Genomic DNA, 20993 nt, shown 5'->3' on the forward strand with positions numbered 1-20993 from the left:
AAACTACCTCCATTCTACTGGCTGGTGAAGTCTGTTCACACCATTCCCCACCTTATGGCCCAGGTAGGATACTTCGGCCATTCCAACCTTGCACTTCCCAGCCTTTACGGTCAGCCCAGCCTCCCTCAGCCGATCCAGTACCTGGCTGACCTGGGCCACGTGGTCCTCCCAGGACTGGCTGAAGATGCAGATGTCATCTATGTACGCTAGGGCACAGTTCTCCATTCCCCGCAGCAGCTGGTCCACCAGGTGCTGGAAGGTGGCCAGCGCCCCTTTGAGACCAAAGGGCAGGACCAGGAACTCATAGAGCCCCAGCGGCATGATAAAAGCCGACTTCAGTCTGGCCTCCTGGTCTAGCGGCACCTGCCAGTAGCCCTTGGTGAGGTCCAGGGTGGTGAGATAGCGAGCTCCCCCCAGCTTGTCCAGGAGCTCATCGGGCCTTGGTATCAGGTAGGCGTTGGACACTGGAAGCTCAACGCCATCACGGTAGTCCACGCAGAACTGGATCGACCCATCCTTCTTGGGAACCAGCACCACGGGAGAGGCCCAGGGGCTGGAGGATGGCTGGATCACCCCCAGGGCCAACATGCCCTGGACTTCTCTCTCCAGGTCCTGGGCTGTTTTCCCCGTGACCCTGAATGGGGAGCAGCACACCAGGGGGTGAGTGCCCGTCTGCACCCGGTGGACAGCCAGGCTGGTGAGACCAGGCTTGTCGGCGAACAGCTGCCGGTGGGAGCGCAGCACCTCTTGGAACTCGGCCTGCTGGACCGGGGTGAGCTGGTCCGAGAGGGAAATTGACTCCAGCGAAGAGTCCTCTCTGGTCCCAGGGAACAGGCCCACCAGGGGATCCTCCCCCTGCTCCTCCCAGGGCTTACACACGGCCAGCACCAAGTTCTCTCTGTCCCAGTATGGCTTCATCATGTTAACATGATACACCTGCTGGCCGCGCGTCCGGCCCGTCCTTATCAGACTTGCTGAATCAAATATTGGAAGATCTATCGACCTCTCTGGAGAGTTCGCCTTCCAAGAACTGCAGACGTAACCTCTGGGAGACCCAGAGTATGGATCTGTGTTCCTGACTGTCTCAGTTAATTTGAAAATAAACCATAGAATCAGAGAACACTAGAACTGGGAGGGAACTAAACCTAAATCTCCCTTGCTGCAGTTTAAGCCCATTGTTCTTCTTGGCCTCTGAGGATAGGACAAGAAGCAATCTCTCTCCCTTCTCCCTGTGACATCCTTTTAGATACCTGAAAACTGCTATCATGTCCCCTCCTAGTCTTCTCCTTTCCAAACTAAACAAGCCCAATTCATTCAGTTGTCTTCAGTTCTCTAGACTAATGTTTCTCAACCGTTTTAAATAAAATACCCTGTGTTTAAAAAAAAAAATAAAATTAGAAGTACCTACAGTTTTCAGACACATAATTTTTTCTACCACTGCAACACATTTGTTTAAACAACTTAATTGTAGCCAGGAAGGCGATCACATTTTTGGGTATAAAAAGTACAAAAATAATAAAGCTCTGTAAAACTTACAACAATCAGTTTTCTCCAAATATCAGTTGTTGAAGTATCCGTAAGGGTACTCATACCACTGGTTGAGAAACACTGCTCTAGACCTTTAATCATTCTTGTTGCTCTTCTTTGGACCTTCTCCAATTTCTCCACATCTCTTTTGAAGTGTGATGCCCAGAATTGGACATAATTCTCCAATTGAAGCCTAATCAGCACCGAGTAGAGCAGAAAAATGACTTCTCATGTCTTGTGCACAACACTCCTGTTAATGCACCCCAGAATCATATTGGTTTTTTTCTTTGCAATAGCATCACACTGTTGGTTCATATTTAGCTTGTGGTCCACTATGACCCCTAGATTGCTTTCCACAGTACTCCTTCCCAGACAGTCACTTCCCATTCTGTATGTGTGAAACTGATTGTTCCTTCCTAAGTGGAGCACTTTGCATTTGTCCTTATTAAACTTCATCCAGTTTACCTCAGATGATTAATATTACATCTGTGCTGTGCTATATCCTGGAGAAGCAATAAACTACCTCCATTCTACTGGCTGGTGAAGTCTGTTCGCGCCATTCCCCACCTTATGGCCCAGGTAGGATACTTGGAACAAACAACATAGGAAGCCCTCAGTTTAGTTTATGTGTAGAAATAAAAATGAGGTGGCATCTTTTGCAGTCAGATTCCAGTCATTTTCTTCCTGTAAGGGGACAAATGCCAGTTGAGGTCGAGGCTTTGTTTGATTGTGTGAAGACAGGACAAAGATTTCTCAATTAGCTCTAACTAGGATGTGCCATTCTGTGTTCCCTGGTATCAGTGAGAGGAGTTTGGGGCTTTTGCCAGCTCACATGCAGGCAGCCGAGCAGAGGGTTTGTGGATCTCAACAGCAACAACATCTGTGACTTTAGGCGCCAAAGTCCTTTTGTGCATCTGGCTCTTGGGTTCTGTCGTTTGAGTTATGGTGCGTGATTCTCCATGAATGGGAAGGAGGTTTTAACAGGCACTCCTGCGGCACTTGACTCATTGGAGTCTCTAATGTCCCATAATCCCTCGGGATGGTGCTGGCCCTCTTTACCATTCATGAACCCCACTAGCTCAGAAGTGGGCAAAATATGGCCTGTGGGCCACATTCGCTCCACCAAACCTTCAGATCCAGCCCATCAGATCCTCTGGCTTGCCAGTGTCCCACAGCTTAATGGGACCCTCAGGCAGGTTTCTTGCCTGCTGTCCGTCCATCTCCCCCCACCAAACACACACACACATGCTGCTCAAAGTGGCTGCCTGCTGGGGCCATGTGTGTGTTTGTGTCATGCACTCTATGGGGAGGAGGCATCCATCCCCAGCAGAATCACACAGCACACAATGGCCAGGAAGTAGCTAATGGGGGTTGCCTGGGCCATGGTTGCAGGTGCACAATGACACCCCCACCCCCTGCACCCAGCTGCTTTGAGTGGCATGCGGGGGTGTGGCAGGTCAGGAGCCTGCCTGAGGGTCCCGTTGGGCTGCTGTCCAGAAGTAGGGATGTAAAGGGTTAACCAGTTACTTGATAAGTATGAGCCTTGCCAGTATGCTTACTGGGTAACCAGTTAACTGCCCTCCCCGGCCCAGCTGGAGCAGCCCGCCCACACCACCGTGTTGTGGGTTTGGTCCGGCCTGGCTGGAGCAGCGCCAAGCATGACAGGGTAGCTGCTCCATGTCATGTTGTGGGTGGGGAACTGCCCCATAGTTAACCTGTTAAATATTGTGCTTAAATTGTTAATGTTTAAAATTTCAATTTACATCCTTAGCTGGGAGCCACCTAGGTAAGCACCTCCCAGCCAGAGCCTGCCTCTGGCACTCCACCTCCTCCCACATCCTAACTCCCTGCCCCAGAGCACAGCCAAAACCCTCTGCACCCGTCCTAGTCACAACTCCCTCCCTGCACACCCCTTTTACACCCTCCCCCAGGTCAGAATCCTCTCCTGCACCCTTACACCTGCCCAGAGCCTGAACCCCCTCCTGTACCCCCAGTTCCCTACCCTGAGCTCCTTCTGCACCTAGCCTCCATTCCAGACCCTGCACCCCCTCCATTAACATAGAGCATGGTCCTTGACCATCTACAAATTCTTGAGTGCCCCCCCCCCCGCATAAACAATTATTGTTTATCGCCAACCCCTGCACTACTAGCTCATGACTTCCTTACAGCTCTCCTATTTTCATTGGTCTCCTCTGTCAATAAGATGATAATCTGGGGAAGTTCCCCCTCTCAATAGAATCTTTACATTCTGGGGCACAGAGGTGCCTTCTCTATGTTTTCAGAGCCCCTTGCGGGATGTATGCAAAGCTCTGTGTGTTCTCAGCATAGAGGCAGGCCATTAAATATCGAGCATCGTGCCAGCTGGCCCCAGGATTTTACTGAGTAGAAGAAAGCTTGACTGCCTTCCATATGGCAATGCCCCATCTCAGCAAAGATCTATCAGAATTAGAAAAAGAACAGAGAAAGGCAACAAAAATGATTAGGAGGGTGGAACAGCTTCAGTATGAGGAGAGATTTAAAAACTGGAATATGGTCATTTTAGAAGAGAGACAGTTGAGGAGGCATATGATAGTCTGAAAATCAGGAGTGACGTGGAGGGAAAAAAATGAATAGACATTTTATTTGCCCCATCACATCTCACAAGATCTAGAGGGTCACCCAAAGAAATGAATAGGTAGCAGGTTTAAAAGAAAGCTTCCTTCGACACATGGTCAACTTGTGGAACTCCTTGTTGGGGGATGTTGTGAAGGCTAAAAGTATAACTGGGTTTGGCAAGGCATTAGTTATGTTCCTGGAGGAGAGGTCCCTTAATAGCTGTTAACCAAGGTGGTTGGGGAGGTTTGATGGCGCAGTCGGGGTTCCCCCAAATCCTGCAACCCCGTAGCAGCAAGAACAGACTCTGCCAGTCGTAGAACAGAGAGGGGTTTATTGTTTCTTCAGGATACAGCACACAACATATGTGATGTGGCTACAGGGGCCAGGGCCAGGATGCCTCAGACCCTAAGGTTAGGGGTCCATCACCTTTAGGCCTCAGCTTAGCCTCATCTCTCCATGCTTCCCAGACAGCCACTGCCTCCCTCCCAGGCCCTGCCCCCCAGCCAGGTGTTGGTCTCCGCCTTCATTCCTTTGTCTCTCTCCCTGGGAGGCTAAGCCTAGGGATCTGGGTTAATACACATTTGGGAGAATCAGTGAGAATCTCACATCACAACGCAGGGGGACATCGAGTTACAGAGCAGACAGCACCCCCACTATGTCACAGGAGGCTCCTCCATGCTCTGGTGTCCAGCGGGGGGGAGGGATCACTGGGACTGGATAGATCACTTAATTCCCTGTTCTGGTCATTCCCTCTGGAGCATCTGGTGTTGGCCATGGTCAGAAAGCAGGATGTTGGGCTGAATGGACCATTGGTCTGACCCAGTGTTATGTAAAACCGTGCACAATTCTCGCCGGCCCCATGAATTCACTGGTTCTTCTTCAGGGATATCCCTGCGGGTGTTTCACTATGGGGGTGCTGGGTTTGTGATGAGCAGTGTTCAGCCAGACCGTGCATGTGCCACGGGCTTGCGGCTTTCGCACTCTTTTCTGTCTCGTGTGGTCCAGCCTCCCACCAGTTCCTATTCACCGCCTCAGGCTGCAGATGCTTGGAACTGCGCTCCTTACCTCACTCACTGAACTAGACTCCTAGTTCCCCCTTGTTCATAGAATACTATTTCCTCCTTTTCTCTTGTTTTTTCTCCTTATTTAAAAAAAACAAAAGAGAAAGACAGAACTATTGGGAGTAAGAACAGAAATCGCATACCCCTCTTACCTCCCACCTCTCAGCTGTTCTCCCGTCAACTCTGTTGTACATAGTTGCGTTCACCTTTTTTAAAAAAAAAAAAAAAAGTGAAAAGAGAAAAGGAACAAAGACAACAGAACAGAGACATTATCACCAAGTTACCAACATTTGAACAACTAGCTGTCTCTCTGCTTCTTAAAAAAACTGCCTCAGGCTGCGGGCAAAATGTCTGCGACCAGCTTTAAAAAATGTGGCTCCTGCCGGGAGGCAATGCCAGCTTCCAACAGCCATTCGGAGTGCATCCGTTGCTTGGGGGAATCTCACATCCCCCAGAAGTGTACCCAATGTACAAGACTCACCTCCAGGGCTAGAAAAGATAGAGAGAGGTGCCTTCACATGCTCCTCTTTGACAAAGCCCTGCAACCACAGCAAGCTGACTCTGGTCAGCAGCCACACAAATGCTGGGCTTCCTCCCCCACTATGGGACTCCAAAAGAAGGCAAGGCTGTCTCCAGCAAGATCCCTGCCAGCTGCCTTTAATGACAGGGAAAACCAGGCAGACACACCTGGGACTTCTGGCAATGTAAAGCCACGTCCCCCTGCCTCAGTTGCTCTGAAGCCTAAGCGGCCACGGGAGGCTTCCCAAACACCGGCTCCCCAGACAGCACCAGTTCAGCCGCTTCCCTTCAGTCCAGCGCAGAGAGCTGAGCCAGGTCCGAGAGCAGCCCCAGATCTGACCATCATGGCACCGGCGCCGGCACCGCCTCTGAGTCACCTCGCGGTGTTGGACTACACGGCACCGACCCGCTCCACTGCCAGAGCGGCACCGATTGCTCTTGCCCTTGAGCCACTGGAGCAGAGCAATCCACTGGCTAGCACTTCAGCGCATGCCGCCAGACAACCACCACGGAGCCCTGCTCCTCTCCTATCTCCGCGCCGCAGCTACTCTCACTCCTGCCTCCTTTCCCCAGCACTGTCCTCTCCTCTGCCGGCACTGCGATCTCCACGCCGGTCCATACACTGGCATGGGTCTCCCCATGCCTCCTCCAGACTGCCTTCTCCATTGCTAGCTGCTGCATCTTCTCATCGCAGGCACTACTGCAGGCAGCTCTCTGCTTCTCCTGCTTCCTCCCGGGCATCACACATCCGCTCCTGTTCGCCCTGCTCCCCGTATTGCTATTAATATTGCAGCCACTCTAACTACCATGACGACCGTTCACTGCGACCGTTCACAACGATTCAAAAATGATGACTTTAGCAGCCATAATCCCTGCATTAGATCCACAGGACTGGTTTGCCGCCCTCGACCTCCAGGACGCCTATTTCCACATCCCTATCCATCCAGCTCACACGAGGTTCTTGCACTTTGTTGTGGCAAAGGACCACTTTCAATACAAGGTCCTCCCTTTCGGGGTATCGTCAGCCCGCAGGGTGTTTTCAAAGGTTTTATCCGTGGTCATGGCCTTCCTCCAATGCCAAGGGGTACTCATCTTCCCTTACCTGGACGATTGCCTACTTAAGGGCCCTTCTGCACACGAGGTCTCCCAGATGGTTCACCTCATGAGGCAAGTCTTTCAATCGCTCGCACTCCTCCTTAACGAGCAAAAGTCCGTTTTGCGCCCCGTGCAGAACATCGAATTCATTGGGGCCCACCTGGACTCACTTGCCGGCAGAGCGTTCCTACCCGTACAGAGGTTTCAAGCCATCCAAGACCTCATTCACACCATCACCGTCAGCCCTACCGTTCCACTCATCACATGCCTCAGACTGATGGGCCATGTGGCTGCCACAACATACGTGGTGAAATACGCCAGAGTACATCTGCGCGCCCTTCAGTACTGACTGACTCTCGTATACGACCACACCAGATACGACCTCCACAGGCCGATAACGCCACCACCTGGCATTCTCCAATCACTCCTATGGTGGACCAGCCACACAAACCTACTGTCAGGTGTACCTTTCCATCAGCAGGAGCCACTCCACCAAATCCAACGGATGCCTCCCTACTAGGCTGGGGGACTCTCATAGCCTCCCTCTCAGTCCAAGGCCAATGGTCCCCACAAGAAGTACAGCTACACATAAACCTTCTAGAGCTACGCGCCATTTTCAACGCATGCAAATCCTTCCTCATCTACATTCAAAACACTGTGGTGAGGATACTCACGGACAATATCACAGCCATGTATTACGTGAATCGCCAAGGCGGCGCTCGCTCCCGTTCCCTATGCATGGAAGCCATCCACTTTTGGAACTGGTGCATTCGCCACAGAATAATCTCTACAGCATCCTACTTACCTGGCACCACAAACGTGACGGCAGATTTCCTGAGCACACACTTCCATGTGAAGCACGAATGGGAAATGCACGATGGCATCCTACGCAAGATCTTCCAATGTTGGGGTACTCCCCGAGTGGCCCTCTTTGCAACTCCTGCAAATACAAAATGCTGCAAGTACTGCACCAGGGCGGGCTTAAGCCGTGCATCACTGGGAGACACCTTCCTTACGACTTGGCGCAGACCCCTCCTCTATGCATTTCCCCCCCATACCTCTGATCCCTAAAGTCCTTCAGAAGCTGAAGGCGGACAGGGCAACACTAATCCTTACAGCCCCGGGCTGGCCCCGTCAGCACTGGTTTCCCTTCCTCCACCATCTCTTCGTGCAAACACCGATCCGCCTTCCGCCTCTCCACAATCTCCTCTCACAGACCGAGGATGCCTGAAACACCCCCAGATACAAATGCTGAACCTAACAGCATGGTTCCTAACTGGCTGACTCCATTTGAATCCCTCTGCTCCGTTCCAGGCCAGCACGTCCTAGTACACAGTAGACGACAAACCACGAGAAAAACTTACCTTCACAAGTGGCGCAGATTCTCCACCTTGTGTACCTTGAACCACCACAATCCGACATGTCCGTCGATCCCCTCCATCCTAGACTATGTGTTGCACCTAAGTAACAAAGGCCTCGTGTTAGCCTCCATCAGGGTGCACCTCGCGGCATTCACATCACCAATAGATGGTGTTTCTGTCTTCGCCCATCCTACTACTAAGAGATTTCTCAAGGGCCTTACCAACATGGCCCCACCGCACGACCCAGTCCCACGGGTGTGGAGGCTGGATGTAGTCCTCGACACCCTAATGAGGCGGCCGTTTGAGCCTCTGGCAACTGTATCCTTGCATTTCCTCACTTTGAAAACCGTTTTCCTGCTTGCCATAACGTCGGCACACAGAGTAAGTGAGCTTTCCGCCATGATGGCCACGCCACCATATACAATTTTCCGTAAGGATGGAGTAGTCTTGAGACTACACTCAAGATTCATACCCAAAATCGTCTCTCATTTCCATGTCAACGAACCAGTGATCCTGCCAACCTTTTTCCCGAAGCCCCGTGTCTCACCATGAGAAGCAGCCCTACGCTTCTTGGACACCCGCAGGGCCTAAGCATTCTACATAGATTGCACTAAACCTTTCAGGCGTACGGGCCACTTATTCGTCTCCTTGTCAAAGAGTCAACACCTATCTTCCCAGAGGATTTCCAATCTCGTAACCTCATACATAATGCAATCGTAAGCGGTGAAAGGCTTACACCTTCCATCCCAACCATGCGCCCACTCCACTAGAGCCATGGCTACATCTACAGCGTTTCATAGAGGGGTGTATCTGAAGGACATCTGCAGGATGGCGACCTGGTCCTCACATAAGACCTTTGCCAACAGCTCTTCTATTTCTCTAATCACTTGTTCAGATGGAGCAGTGGTGACTGTGGCGCTCTCCACAGCGGATAAATAGGTACTCTTTACCCTCCTTCTGTTCTGGCGACTACTGCTACTCAGTCACTCGTAGTGGAGCACCTGCGGAGACATCCCCGAAGAAGAAAGCAAAGTTACTCCCCTTCGGTGCAGTAACTGTCGTTCTTTGAGGTGATGTCCCCACGGGTGCTCCACTACCCACCCTCCCCCCACTTTGGAGTCCTCTCTCTCTCTCTGCTCTTGTCTCTTACAGACTCCAAGGTGGTCTCGAGGAACTGGTGGGGGGCCGGACCGCACAAGACTGAAAAGAGCACAAAAGCCGTGAGCCCGTGGCACATGCGCAGTCTGGCTGAACACTGCTCATCACAAGCTTCTGTCTGCGGCGCCAGGGCAAGCCCAGCACCCTCATAGTGGAGCACCCTCGGGGACACCACCTTGAAGAACGACAGTTACTGCACCAAAGGTGAGTAACTTCGCTATCTCGCTTGTTTTCTTGCCCTTCAGCAGGGTTCCCAGTTTCCAGACCTGATGTGAGCTCCCAGCAGGAATGAGGGGAAAAAGCTGTGGGCCCTGGATCTCCAGGGCGCCAAGGAAACAGACGCTGAGAAGTGCATGCGCAGGACAGGAGTTAGTTAAACCCATTCCTCCAGGAAACCACCACAAGTCCATACAGAGACCTTGGGAGCTCTCTAAATTCAGGGTGGTCCCCAGCAGATATGGTATCCATATGGCTCACCGCTTCCCATCCATCCTCCCTCACTCCAGCAGCAGCTCCATCTCTGGCTTCCTTTCAGCCTGGGATGTGGAAGCAAAATTGATCCTCTTCTGTCTTCCCTATGGGAACCATTTGGAGGGTTCAAACCCCTGATTTTTTTTCTTCCCCATCGCTTCACCCTTTTTACTCTGATTTCTTCCCCCAATTCCCCGTTCTGAGGTTTTCTTTGTCCTTGGCGCATGGGGCCATCCATATTTCTCTTCTCCCCTCAACCCAGTGGGTGACATGGGCGGATGAGTCGGTAGGAGGAAGAGACCCTCTAGCAGCAAAAGCCAAGTCGGAGGATGAGCAGGAAGGTTTCTCAGTGGAAAGCTTTTGAGAGGCAATTGAGGAAGAAGGAAGGTTCACACTAAGGGCAGGTCTGCACTACAGGGCGAGATCGAGCAAAGTTACGTGACTTTAGCTACATGAAGAGCATAGCTGGCAGCAGTGTACTTAGATCTATTTACTGCAGCCTCTTTGCTGTGGGGTGTTGGCAAGAGATGCTGTCCTGTCGTCTCCCCTTGTGCATCTCGTTGAGCTGGGGACCTGGAATGGGCGTGGGAGTGATCAGCGGTTGATCTGTCTCATCTCTCCCGAAGCCCCCTCTAAGCAGCTGCCTAACAAGCCCCATGCAGGGGCTCAGGGTGGCTACTCTGAGTGCAGCCTCTGCCCACTGGCCTCAAGGTGGAACTGCCTGAGCAGAAGCACGTCTGCCTGCCAGCCCCAGCAAGGCAGCAGCTCCGTGCTGGAACCAGAGGAACGTGCCTCTGGTCTGGCCATGGTGCCCCAGGGATTCTCCTTCTGGGGCGACAGGCAATCCTTCCCTGGCTCCCACCCAGCCTAGGGCTTGCCCTGGCTGGGAGCACAGGCGCCCTTCCCCTGTTGTTCCCCCTAGACCTGACAGCCATGGAGAAGCCCTAACCTGCCATGGAGACAGAGGGGTGGGAGAGAATCCTCTCTCCGAGGCAGCTGCATACTGAACACCTCATCTTCATCTCCAGCCTGACCCCAGAGCCTGAACCCCAGTCCTCTGCCTGACCCCTCTCCAGCCCCCCAAACTCTCAGCCCCACACCTCCCCACAGTCTGTGTGTGGAATGACTTTTGTGATGTGCTATTTTACCTCCACATTGGCACATGTAACAAAAGCCATTGCAGAAGTAATGAACATAAACAAAAAAGGGGTGTGTGCGCACTGGTCTATACTGACTTGATTAATCAATTCCTGTTGGATCAATCGCTGCTCTCTCAGGCCGGCCCTTAGTGAAGATAGGCCCTGAGTTTACCCCCATGCTGAAGGTTCCATTCCCACGCAGCCTGTTGCCTGTCCCCTGCTCACTGCCAGAGAAACGTCTGTCTCCAAATCCTCTCTTTTAACGGCACTCCCAGGGGGCGCAGTCATTCTCAAGTTTATCAGATATTCATTTAAACCCCTCCCATTTCTCCCAGGCATTGCATTCTGATTACTCCTTCTCTGCTCTTCCAGTGTTGCCCCTTTTTCTCTTTAGTTATCTACCACTGATTTAATATCCCCTGAAATGTCTCCCTTCTCTCGCTAAAGCCATGTTACATGGGGCTCCCTGAAGCCTGCTTGAATGGCCGGCTCTGGAAGGTGAAATCAAACACGGATGTAAAAATCCGAGACGCAGGAGGACTCTTTTCTCCCTTCAGGTTTTGGAGGAAAGACGTCTGCTCTGAGTCTTTGCCCTCACCTGGGAGTCAAGAGAGGTGGAAAGGGGCTGCTCCCCCAGTGATCAGCACTTGTCTGTGGGGAGGTGGTTTTATTAGTTCCTACCATCAGAGGTCTCTGGTTATTGCTGTTGGTTCGGTCTGATGTTCCAGTCTTGGCAGGACATCCCCCCTTTTAAAGCAAAACAGTTTTTTTTTTTTTTTTTATAATAGGGTTTTTTGTTTTTTAAATAGGGATTAGTGAGTTTTGTTATACTGCTTCGTTTTGGTGGTGGTTTTTTTTTTTTTTTTTTTTTTTTTAACAGGTGTGATTTTTAGAGGTTTTTTGTTTTGCTATGCTACGCTGGTTTTGATTATGAATACTTTGTTTTAATTGATAGGTGCTTAAGTTTTTTGAAAGCTATTAATTTGCCCACTGATTACATTTGGACGGGGGATATACAGCAATTTTCTGGTGCTTTTACATTTTTTGGCTTTTTTTTAAAACATTTGGCTTTTATATTTTTTTAACCCACACATTCCTTATTTACACAAAACAGGGTTGCTTTCTCTGTTAAAGAGAAGCAATACGCACATTCAAAGAAGGACATCAAGGCTAAGTTTATACTGCAGCCTTCTTCCACAAAAGCTTATGCAAATGAAGCGCAGAGTAGAATATTGCCACGCTTCATTTGCGTAATTAATTAGCAGATGTTTTTGCGCAAGAGGCTTTTGTGCAAAAAGGAGCTGTGTAGACGGCTCCTTTTTGCGCAAAACCCCCCTCTTGTTCAAGAGCCGTTCTTCCTGGAAAAAAAAAAGTGAGGAAGAACAGCTCTTGCGCAAGAGGGGGTTTTTGCACAAAAAGGAGCCATCTACACAGCTCCTTTTTGCGCAAAAGCCTCTTGTGCAAAAACAGTTGTTAATTAATTATGCAAATGAAGCATGGAGATATTCTACACCATGCTTCATTTGCATAAGCTTTTGCAGAAGAAGGCTGCAGTATAGACTTAACCTTGATATCCTTCTTTGAATGTGCCCAAGTTACAATTTCAAGAAGGATGTTTGCTGGAAGCCTAAAACAGAATGGTGACCATAAGGGCCTATTCCTGCCTTAGAATCAACTTTAGAAACCGTATTCTGGCTGGTGCACCTTTACTCGTGGTAAGGGAAAGGTCCGTTCTGCTTTCAGAAAGGGTGATTGGCAAAATACATGTAGGCACGTTACTTTGCAGAAAGTACATTTTAGCTGCATGGCTACAACAGCTGGATTGTCTTGGTCTCCCAGCAGGTGCAGGGATGGCGAGTGAGAATGAGAAGCAGAATCCTCAGCAAGAAGATGCTGAGCAAGTGGGACCCACACAAAGGATTATTGCAAGGCTCCAAAAGGGATGTGCCCAGGAATTATGAGCTGGGAGGAGCCTGTGAGAACCAGCATAGGTCAAAGCAGCAACAGGAAAACCAGCCAGAGCAGAAAGTGGGTCAGTCCATTCATTGCCAGGGAAGATACAAGAACCTCAAAGAAATTACAGCCCAGTAGCAAATCCTCACGACAAAGAGAAAATAAACATGTCCTGTATGTGGGAAAAGCTTCAGATACCACTCAGACCTGATTATACATCAGAGAATCCACACTGGCGAGCGCCCTTACGAGTGCGGCGAGTGCGGGAAACGCTTCACTCAGAGCTCCAACATCATTGCCCATCAGAGGGTCCACACTGGGGACCGGTCTTACAAATGCTGCGAGTGCGGGAGAAGCTTTGCTGTCAGCTCCAACCTCATTAGACATCAGAGAGTCCACACAGGTGAGAAACCATATGCATGCAGTGAGTGCGGGAAAACCTTCACCGACAAGTCTACCATCATTAAGCACCAGAGAATCCACGCAGGAGAGAAACCGTATGAATGCTGTGAGTGTGGGAGGAGCTTCACGCTGAGCTCCCACCTCATTCAACATCAGGGCACACACACTGACGAGCACCCTTATAAATGCTTGGAGTGTGGGAGAAGCTTCAAACAGAACTGCAACCTGGCAGCACATCAGAGAATCCACACAGGCGAGAGACCCTACATATGTCTGGAGTGTGGAAAAACCTTCACACAGAGTTCAGCCCTTATTAAGCACCAGAGGGTCCACCAGGGCAACTGACTGGATCAAGGGCTGGCCACAGATTTTGTTTTTCAAACAAGTTTGCAACTTTTCATGGAGCGGCCTTGACAGGGTAATGGCACCATCATGTGCTCACTGGGGTTTATTAGGGGAGTTGCTGGTCTTTGTATTTTGCCCTTCAGTAAATCCCACGATACTTCATGCAACACACAGTCAACCTGTGGAACTCCTTCCAGAGGATATTGTGAAGGGCAGGACTTTAACAGGAATCAAAAAAAGAGCTAGATAAATTCATGGAGATTAGGTCCATCTGTGGCTATTAGCCAGGATGGGTAGGCCGGGCTGGCTATAAGTCAGTTTGGCCGATTCGGGCCCCGCGCCTAAGGGGGCCCCATGCACTGCACCCGGAAGTCAGATCCCTCGGCTCGGCTCCCCCTTACCTGCGCTGCGAACGCTGCTGGCTGCTGCCATGTGTGCTGTTTGCAGGTGGGCGGGGAGACGCCTGGGCGTGACGTAATGTCACGCCTGGGATTTTAAAACTGAAAAGTGCCATGCTGCTGCCACTGCTCACGCGGTTTGCAATCCGGCCCTGCAGAAGGTAGGGGAGCGGCAGGGGAAGAAGAGGCTTGTGCAGAGAGGAGGTGGGAGGGAGGAAGAGGCTTTTGCAGAGGAGTGGGGGAGGGAAGAAGAGGAAGAAAGGGTAGGGTATCAAGGGACAGGGTGCAGGAGAGACAAATGGCAGGGGGCCAAGTACAGACAATGAGGAAAAGGGCAGAAGGGGAGATGTCAGTGGGTGATGTGGGGAGAGGCGAGAAGAGGGGAAGGGCACTGGGGCTAGAGGGGGAGGTACTGGGAGAAGGCTCGAAATAAGGGGTGGGCATGAGAGGTGGGGATGGCGCAAGGCATGTGTGAGGGCATGGGTGTGAGGGGAATGGGGGCAGAGAGTGGTGAGGGGATGGGCAACAGGGAAAAAGAGGGCAAAGGGGGCAGGGGCAGTGAGGGAAGGGGGAGGCATGAGGATGGTGCTGGGCTAAGGGAAGTTGTAGGTGCCAGGGGATTCTGGGGGTGAAGCAGAAGGGCAGACACCTGCAGGGGAGGGACCAGCACCAGAGGAGAGAGGCAGGGCAGGTGTGTAGAGGGAGGCGTTAGAAGAGGAGTTGCTCACGTGATCAGAGAGGCTACGGGAGGAGTGGGCACCGAGGGAGGGGGGAAGAAGGGCTGGTGGAGCGGGGCAGGTCGCAGGAGGGCTGAGGGCAGTGAGAAGGGCAGGAGTCAGGACAGCAGAGGAGGGTGAGGAGTTGGGGAGCAGCAGGCACAAGGGGAGCTGATGGAGCAAGGGGAGGAGACAGGGCAGCAGAGGGAAAAGGTAAAGGTTTATAAAATATTTATTAACATGGTATGCTGCCCATGGCCAGTTTGTTTGCGCCCCATGGTGCAGTTTGGGTTTATGTGGGGATCAACACATGGCCAGCGAGTGGGAGCCAAAACAAAAATGTAGTCAGTGTAGCGATCTTCTGTTGATATGTGTGTTAGTAGTTAAATTCTTGGACTGTCATTGCCCATGAAAAGTGCTGTTATGTGGATAGAAATCTGGTAAATATTGCATTTTATTAATATCAGCAGAACTGACTTAAATGGGGCCTGTGTTGTGTAGTCTTGCCTTAATCTTTGTATTCATGCTTGTCACTGTGAGAAGCTATTTGTATATATTTGATTGCATATGCAACCACACTTAAGTTGAGGCCCTCAGCATGTTCTGTAAGTATCAGTGTGGCCCCTGGGGCTTCCAAAGTTGAGTTGCTCTAGCTCATCCCTGACAGGTGTCTGTCTAACCAAGTCTTAAATATCTGCAATTTAAGCCCATTGCTTCTCATCCTAACCTCAGAGGCCAAGCAGAACAATTTTTCTTCCTCCTCCTTATGATTCTCTTTTAGATACTTAAAAGCTGCTCTCCTGTCCCTTTTCGGTCTTCTCTTTTCCAAGGTAAACAAGGCCAATTTCTTCAGCCTTGCCTCATATCTCATGTTCTCTAGACCTTTCCTCATTTGTCTTGATCTTCTCTGGAGTTTCTTCAGTTTCTCCACGTTTCCTGAAATGTGGCGCCCAGAACTGGACATGATACTCTAGCTGGGGCCTAATGTAGATGGCTCATTCCCTGCCTAGGGGACATGAGACTGGGCGGGTTAATTTCCAATCCTCCTGTTTATTCCTTTCCTAAGCCAGGAGGGCACAGTAGTTCTGATGGGGGTTGGAGAGGGGATGGAAGCCAGATCCAAGATCAGTGAACCCTGGGAAGTGGGCCCATTGAAAGGAGACTGGACCTGTGGATGCCTTGGGGGTCAGCAGCAAGGGTCTGCTTTGGGAAGCCCCCTCTTTGGAGGTGAATGGGGCAGCATTGAGACACCACCCAGAAGCAGGCACCACAGACATTAAGTTCAGATTCATGGGACGGCTCTCACTGATCTTGCACATCCATAAGATTATAGATCTGCAGGCGGGGGGACAGTGGCGTAGTGAGGGGGCCGGACGGGTCAGTTGCCCCTGGGAGAAAAATAATATAAAATTTAGCTAAAAATAGATGTCACACATTTTTAAAAGGAATACCGTATCTCCTGCCTTTCATCTCTTTAGGTCCCCAGTTAAAATTTTCAAAAGCACATGAGTGACCAAAGTCATTTTTGATAATTGGACTAAGCTCAGATTTTCAAAGGTAATTACGCTCCTAAAGAGACAGTTTTCAATCAGATTTGAAAATCTGGTCATAAGTGTCCTAGTCAGTTCTGAACGTGAGACGTAGGAGCCCAGTCTTAATTCCTTCAGGCTTTATTTATTTAATTTAATTAATTAATTAATTAATTGAACATTTATCTACACTGATTCCCCTCCTTTCTCTTTCACTATCCAATAAATGCATGGATCAAAATTATAGGTGCTTTGTGAATATGCTGACTTGAGTGGAAAGATTTCATATTGTCATGTATGATTCCTGGTAACCCATCTCAAATATGAAAAACTAGGTTGATACCTGTTCATATCAGGAGTTGTTGAATTCAGTTTACCATTTACAGTATCTCATTAAGATGTTTAGTGGAGAAGATATTTCATTTTATTTATTTATACTGTGGGCAAAGCATGGGCTCACAAGAATTCCTCCATTGTTTTACCATGAGTCTCAAAACATTTGGGCTGCCCAGTTTAGACTGGCATGATTTTGCGGAAATACTTAACGGAAAAGTTTTTCCGTTAAAAGTATTTCTGCAAAAGAGCATCTAGATTGGCACGGATGCTTTTGCGCAAAAAGTGCTTTTGCGCAAAAGCATCCATGGCAAGTATAGATGCGATTTTGCACAAGAAAGCTCCGGCAGCCATTTTTGCCATTGGGGCTTTCTTACGCAAAAAATTCCTTGGCTGTGTCTACACTGGCATGAATTTCCGGAACTGCTTAAAACGTTTCAGTTTTTCCGGAAAAGGAGCGTCTACATTGGCAGGCTGCTTTTCCGGAAAAGCCCTTTTTCCGGAAAAGCGTCTGTGGCCAATGTAGAAGCGCTTTTCCGGAAAAGACTACTGGACTGTCTACACTGGCCCTATGCCCGAGCGGGAGCAGAATAGTTTTTCCGGAATAGTGGCTGATTTTGTACATTGGAGCATCGTTGCTTTTCCGGAAATTTAAGGGCCAGTGTAGACAGCTCGCAGCTTATTCCGGAAAAGCAGCTGATTTTCCGGAATAAGTGGCCCAGTGTAGACACAGCCCTTCTGTCTACATTGGCACAGCCCTTCTGTCTACATTGGCCCTCTTGCACAAGAACACTTGTGCAACAGGGCTTTTTCCCAAGTGGGAGCGTCAGAGTATTTGCGCAAGAAGCACTGATTTTATACATTACAAAGTCAATGCTCTTGCGCAAATTCAAGTGGCCAGTGTAGACAGCTGGCAAGTTTTTGCGCAAAAGTGTTGCGCAAAATCTTGCCAGTCTAGACACACCCTTGGTGTTTTTCTAAAGGCCTGGAGTCAGTCAATTATGTAGGAATCTCAGCTTTTATTTAAAAAAAGTTCTCTATACTTCCGGGCCTTACAGCTAAGGAGGAAAGCTTTAAAGCATGAACCCTAAATACTCAAGAAACAAAAGGCCAATAAAAATCCAACATGTTTTATTTTTAAAATATCTTATGATTTGTAGATCACTCATAACTTTGTGTAGGCGTTCCTTGTGATTTTTTGGGTTGACAATACTGCTCTTTGGTGAATTTAGAGAGGTCTCTCCCTTCAGTTTCCCTTTCCACCCTCCTTTTTTGTCACGGGTCATCAAAGAATCATAGAGACAATGGAGAGTAGGGTGAGTTCATGACTATGGTTAATGACTGGTCAGGGTGACTAACTATTATCAGCCAGCAGTCTGAATGAGCTATCTACTGCCATCTCTTAGTCAACTGTAGGAAAAGGCTTCACAAGCAGGCCTTATTTATATAGACATACCTACTTTGCCACAGAGATCAGTGTAGACGCTTGCTGTGTCAAGGTGCTCAATTTTGGCTCTCTTGGGTCGAAATTCACTTAAGACTTGGAGCTGGGAGAATGAAATGTTGTAATCCAGATTGTATGATTAAAAGGTAAAAGACCTGAACTTAATATGACCTGGCTTAATCTACCATAACTTGAACACTAAGCAGAGGATAGTGAGTCACATCTAACAAAGTCACAGAAGATGGAAACAGGTTTTATTTCTGGTGGTGTAGAATATATTTGGGAGTCCTCAATTATATCTGATACTTTACATCCAGTGCTTAAAGGCAGAGCTGACTAGAATCAATTGAGAGTCCTTGTCTTGTCTCAGTGATCGCTTGAGCAAAAATCATTGATAAAATCTTGTGTAGACTGACCTTGGACTCAACATGCAGGCAATATGTGCTGAAGGGCAGTGCAAAGGAGGCAATGGTGGTGAGGTACCATAGTACCTAGTGAAATCAGTGGTGCTGAAATCACTAAGGACTGGAATTTGACCACAGAACTGACACTTTAACAAAGACTCCATTTTTGCTATTTAAAAAGTAAATTAATGTAACAAAACTGCAACGCTCTGTGAACTTTTTAAAAATCAAAATTTAAACTTATTGAAAAGATAGTTTGCAATTGAAAATATTTGACTTACATTTAAGGCAACTGATTTAATTTTGTGTAAAATTTTGCATCAAAGGATGGCATTTTTTTGTTGAAAATGTTCAACTATATTGATATACATTTTGATCAGATCTACTTCTGATGTGATATTTGTGTGTGGCTGTGGTTTGTGTAGGTGTTGTTTTTTTTTTTTTTGCTCAACACAAAATCCTAGGTGGTGGGGCCCTGCCAAAACTGTTCTATTTGGGCCCTGCACTTCCTAAAGCCGGCCCTGTGGGTAGGAATGGTGTCCCTAATCTGTCAGAAGCTAGAAATTGGTTACAGGGGATGGATCACTTAATGATTCCCTGTGTCTGTTTTGGGTCATGGGGGCCACAACCACAGAAAAAAATATCAGGGGCCACGCACACGAGCAGTAAAAAACCCATATACAAAACACTCACTTACATGGCCTCTGCTTGAAAAGGAGAGACACTCCCCTTGCATACCAGAACCTAGGGGTGCCTAGACTAGTAGATTTTGTGTACTCCAGCCCTGCTGTGTGGCAGCAGTGACTATCCTGTTTGAGTTTTCCCACCTCTGTATACATTATAAGTGTGTGTCTCCCTCCTACCAGGAATACCCATCCTCCTCCACATGGGAGGAGGCGGGGGGGAGAGAGAGATGATCTCAACCGGCCACATGAAGGTGAAATCTACCTTGGCCTCATCTTTGTTAGCATCACCATAGCAAGGTGACTGGGGAGAACCCAAAAGTTTTGGTTTTTTTCTCCTTTGGCCCCCTCTCCTCTCCCTCCAGCAGCTGTAGCTTCTGGCTGTGTTACATTGAGTTGATTTCCTTCCATTCTGCAGTGGGGTTGAAAGGCATCCTTTCAGTCATCAGATGCAAAGTAATTTTATGTCCAATGTTACTAACAAATACTGCATTTAGAGAAATGAGAGGACAGGTGAGCTCTATAAAGTGTTTATCTTCCTGCTACTTGGGAACTTATGTAATATATTGTTTTTCAAAATTTTAGGACTGTTCTTTGGGGTAGCCCTCTAACTAAGAGTTTCTAATTGGGCATGTAACATGGTAGTTCCCTTGTCCCTCACACAGGGGGCTCTGTTGAATCCTTGCTGCAACACAGATATGGCTATACCCTGGAGCCCCCCTTTCCCAGGACAACGCAGCTTACCAGCCAAATCAATAGTCATGGTGTAGCATCCAGTCAGGGGATAAGGAGATGAGGTAGGGGGGACCAAGGCCTTCCCTCTCCACCAGGTCCCAGCCTAGGGCTTTGCCTAGGCCATGTCCCACTACTAGCTCAGGGGGGAGTCCACTCAAAACACACTAAGCTTCTTGGGACTCCAGTTACCTACCCTGGGTTACTTCCTACCCTGTCCTGGATTGCTGGCATCTTTCCCACCTGCATCCTTCCATGTCTAGCCTCAGCCATGGCTCCGGGCTAGAAGCCTTCCTAGCCAGCCCTGCCTGGCTGTCTGGCCTCTGAGGCAGCACATCCTTCCTTTTCAGCCTTCCTTCAAGCTTTTATACCTGAGCTGTAGCCTTAGCATGCCCAGTAGGAGTGGGGGCAGGACTTCTTCAGCCAGGTAAGCCTGATTAGGTTCAGCTTTCACCGTGCGGGGTGGGAGCTGGTACACCCCATCACAGGGCAAAATGATTTTCAGGGCATGGGCATCCTGTTGGTTATTAACGAATAACCAGCCCTTTTATAATAGGGCAAAGTAACACATCTTAACGAACTCCCATAAAACCAAGGAAAATGTTCATATCGGTTACGTAGAAGAAGCTACTTAAGAGCTTTACTAAGTTTCAAATTAGCCAGTGGCTGCTCCAGCTCCCGCCCCTCAGCGCTTGTAATACACGGCTCAGCCAAAGCAGCGCTCTGCTCTTTCGCCGCCGCTGTGGTCCTGTCTGACGTCTGTCTGTGAAAGCCCCGAGACGAGGCTGCGAGCTGGGTTTGCCCTGCGCGGCGAGAGACGGGAGGAAAGGAAAACAACCCGGCGGCGCTCCGGGTGCAGCGCGGGCGGGGGCAGGGTATGGGCGGGTTCCTGCGGACACTTCGGGCTCTGCTGGCCCGGTCAGCGCTCACCGGCCGCGGGAGCAACCAGCAGGGCTTGGGGGGGAGGAACAGACGCACCGCCGGGCGGCGCCCGCGAGGCCACTCGGCCCTGCTCCACAGACTATCCAGAAACCTTCGTCCCGCCCCGGATGCGCAGAGGCACCACTTTCGCGGGCTTTTCACGTGGGGAAGGGGAGGGAACCTTCCTTTCTGCCCCGTGGCCTCCGC

General features: G+C 49.6%; 1 protein-coding gene across 1 annotated transcript; it reads left to right on the plus strand.

The window, feature by feature from the left end:
• The first annotated feature begins 8560 nt into the window (after positions 1-8560).
• On the plus strand, positions 8561-14209 carry LOC142819714 (uncharacterized). Its single transcript, XM_075908296.1, is given in 3 exon segments — positions 8561-8588; positions 9311-9378; positions 12769-14209. Coding segments are annotated over 3 exon segments (954 nt in total). The 3' UTR covers positions 13627-14209.
• The last annotated feature ends 6784 nt before the right edge of the window (positions 14210-20993 follow it).

Source organism: Pelodiscus sinensis, chromosome 24, assembly GCF_049634645.1.
Source record: "Pelodiscus sinensis isolate JC-2024 chromosome 24, ASM4963464v1, whole genome shotgun sequence".
In the NCBI taxonomy this organism is placed as follows: Eukaryota; Metazoa; Chordata; order Testudines; family Trionychidae; genus Pelodiscus; species Pelodiscus sinensis.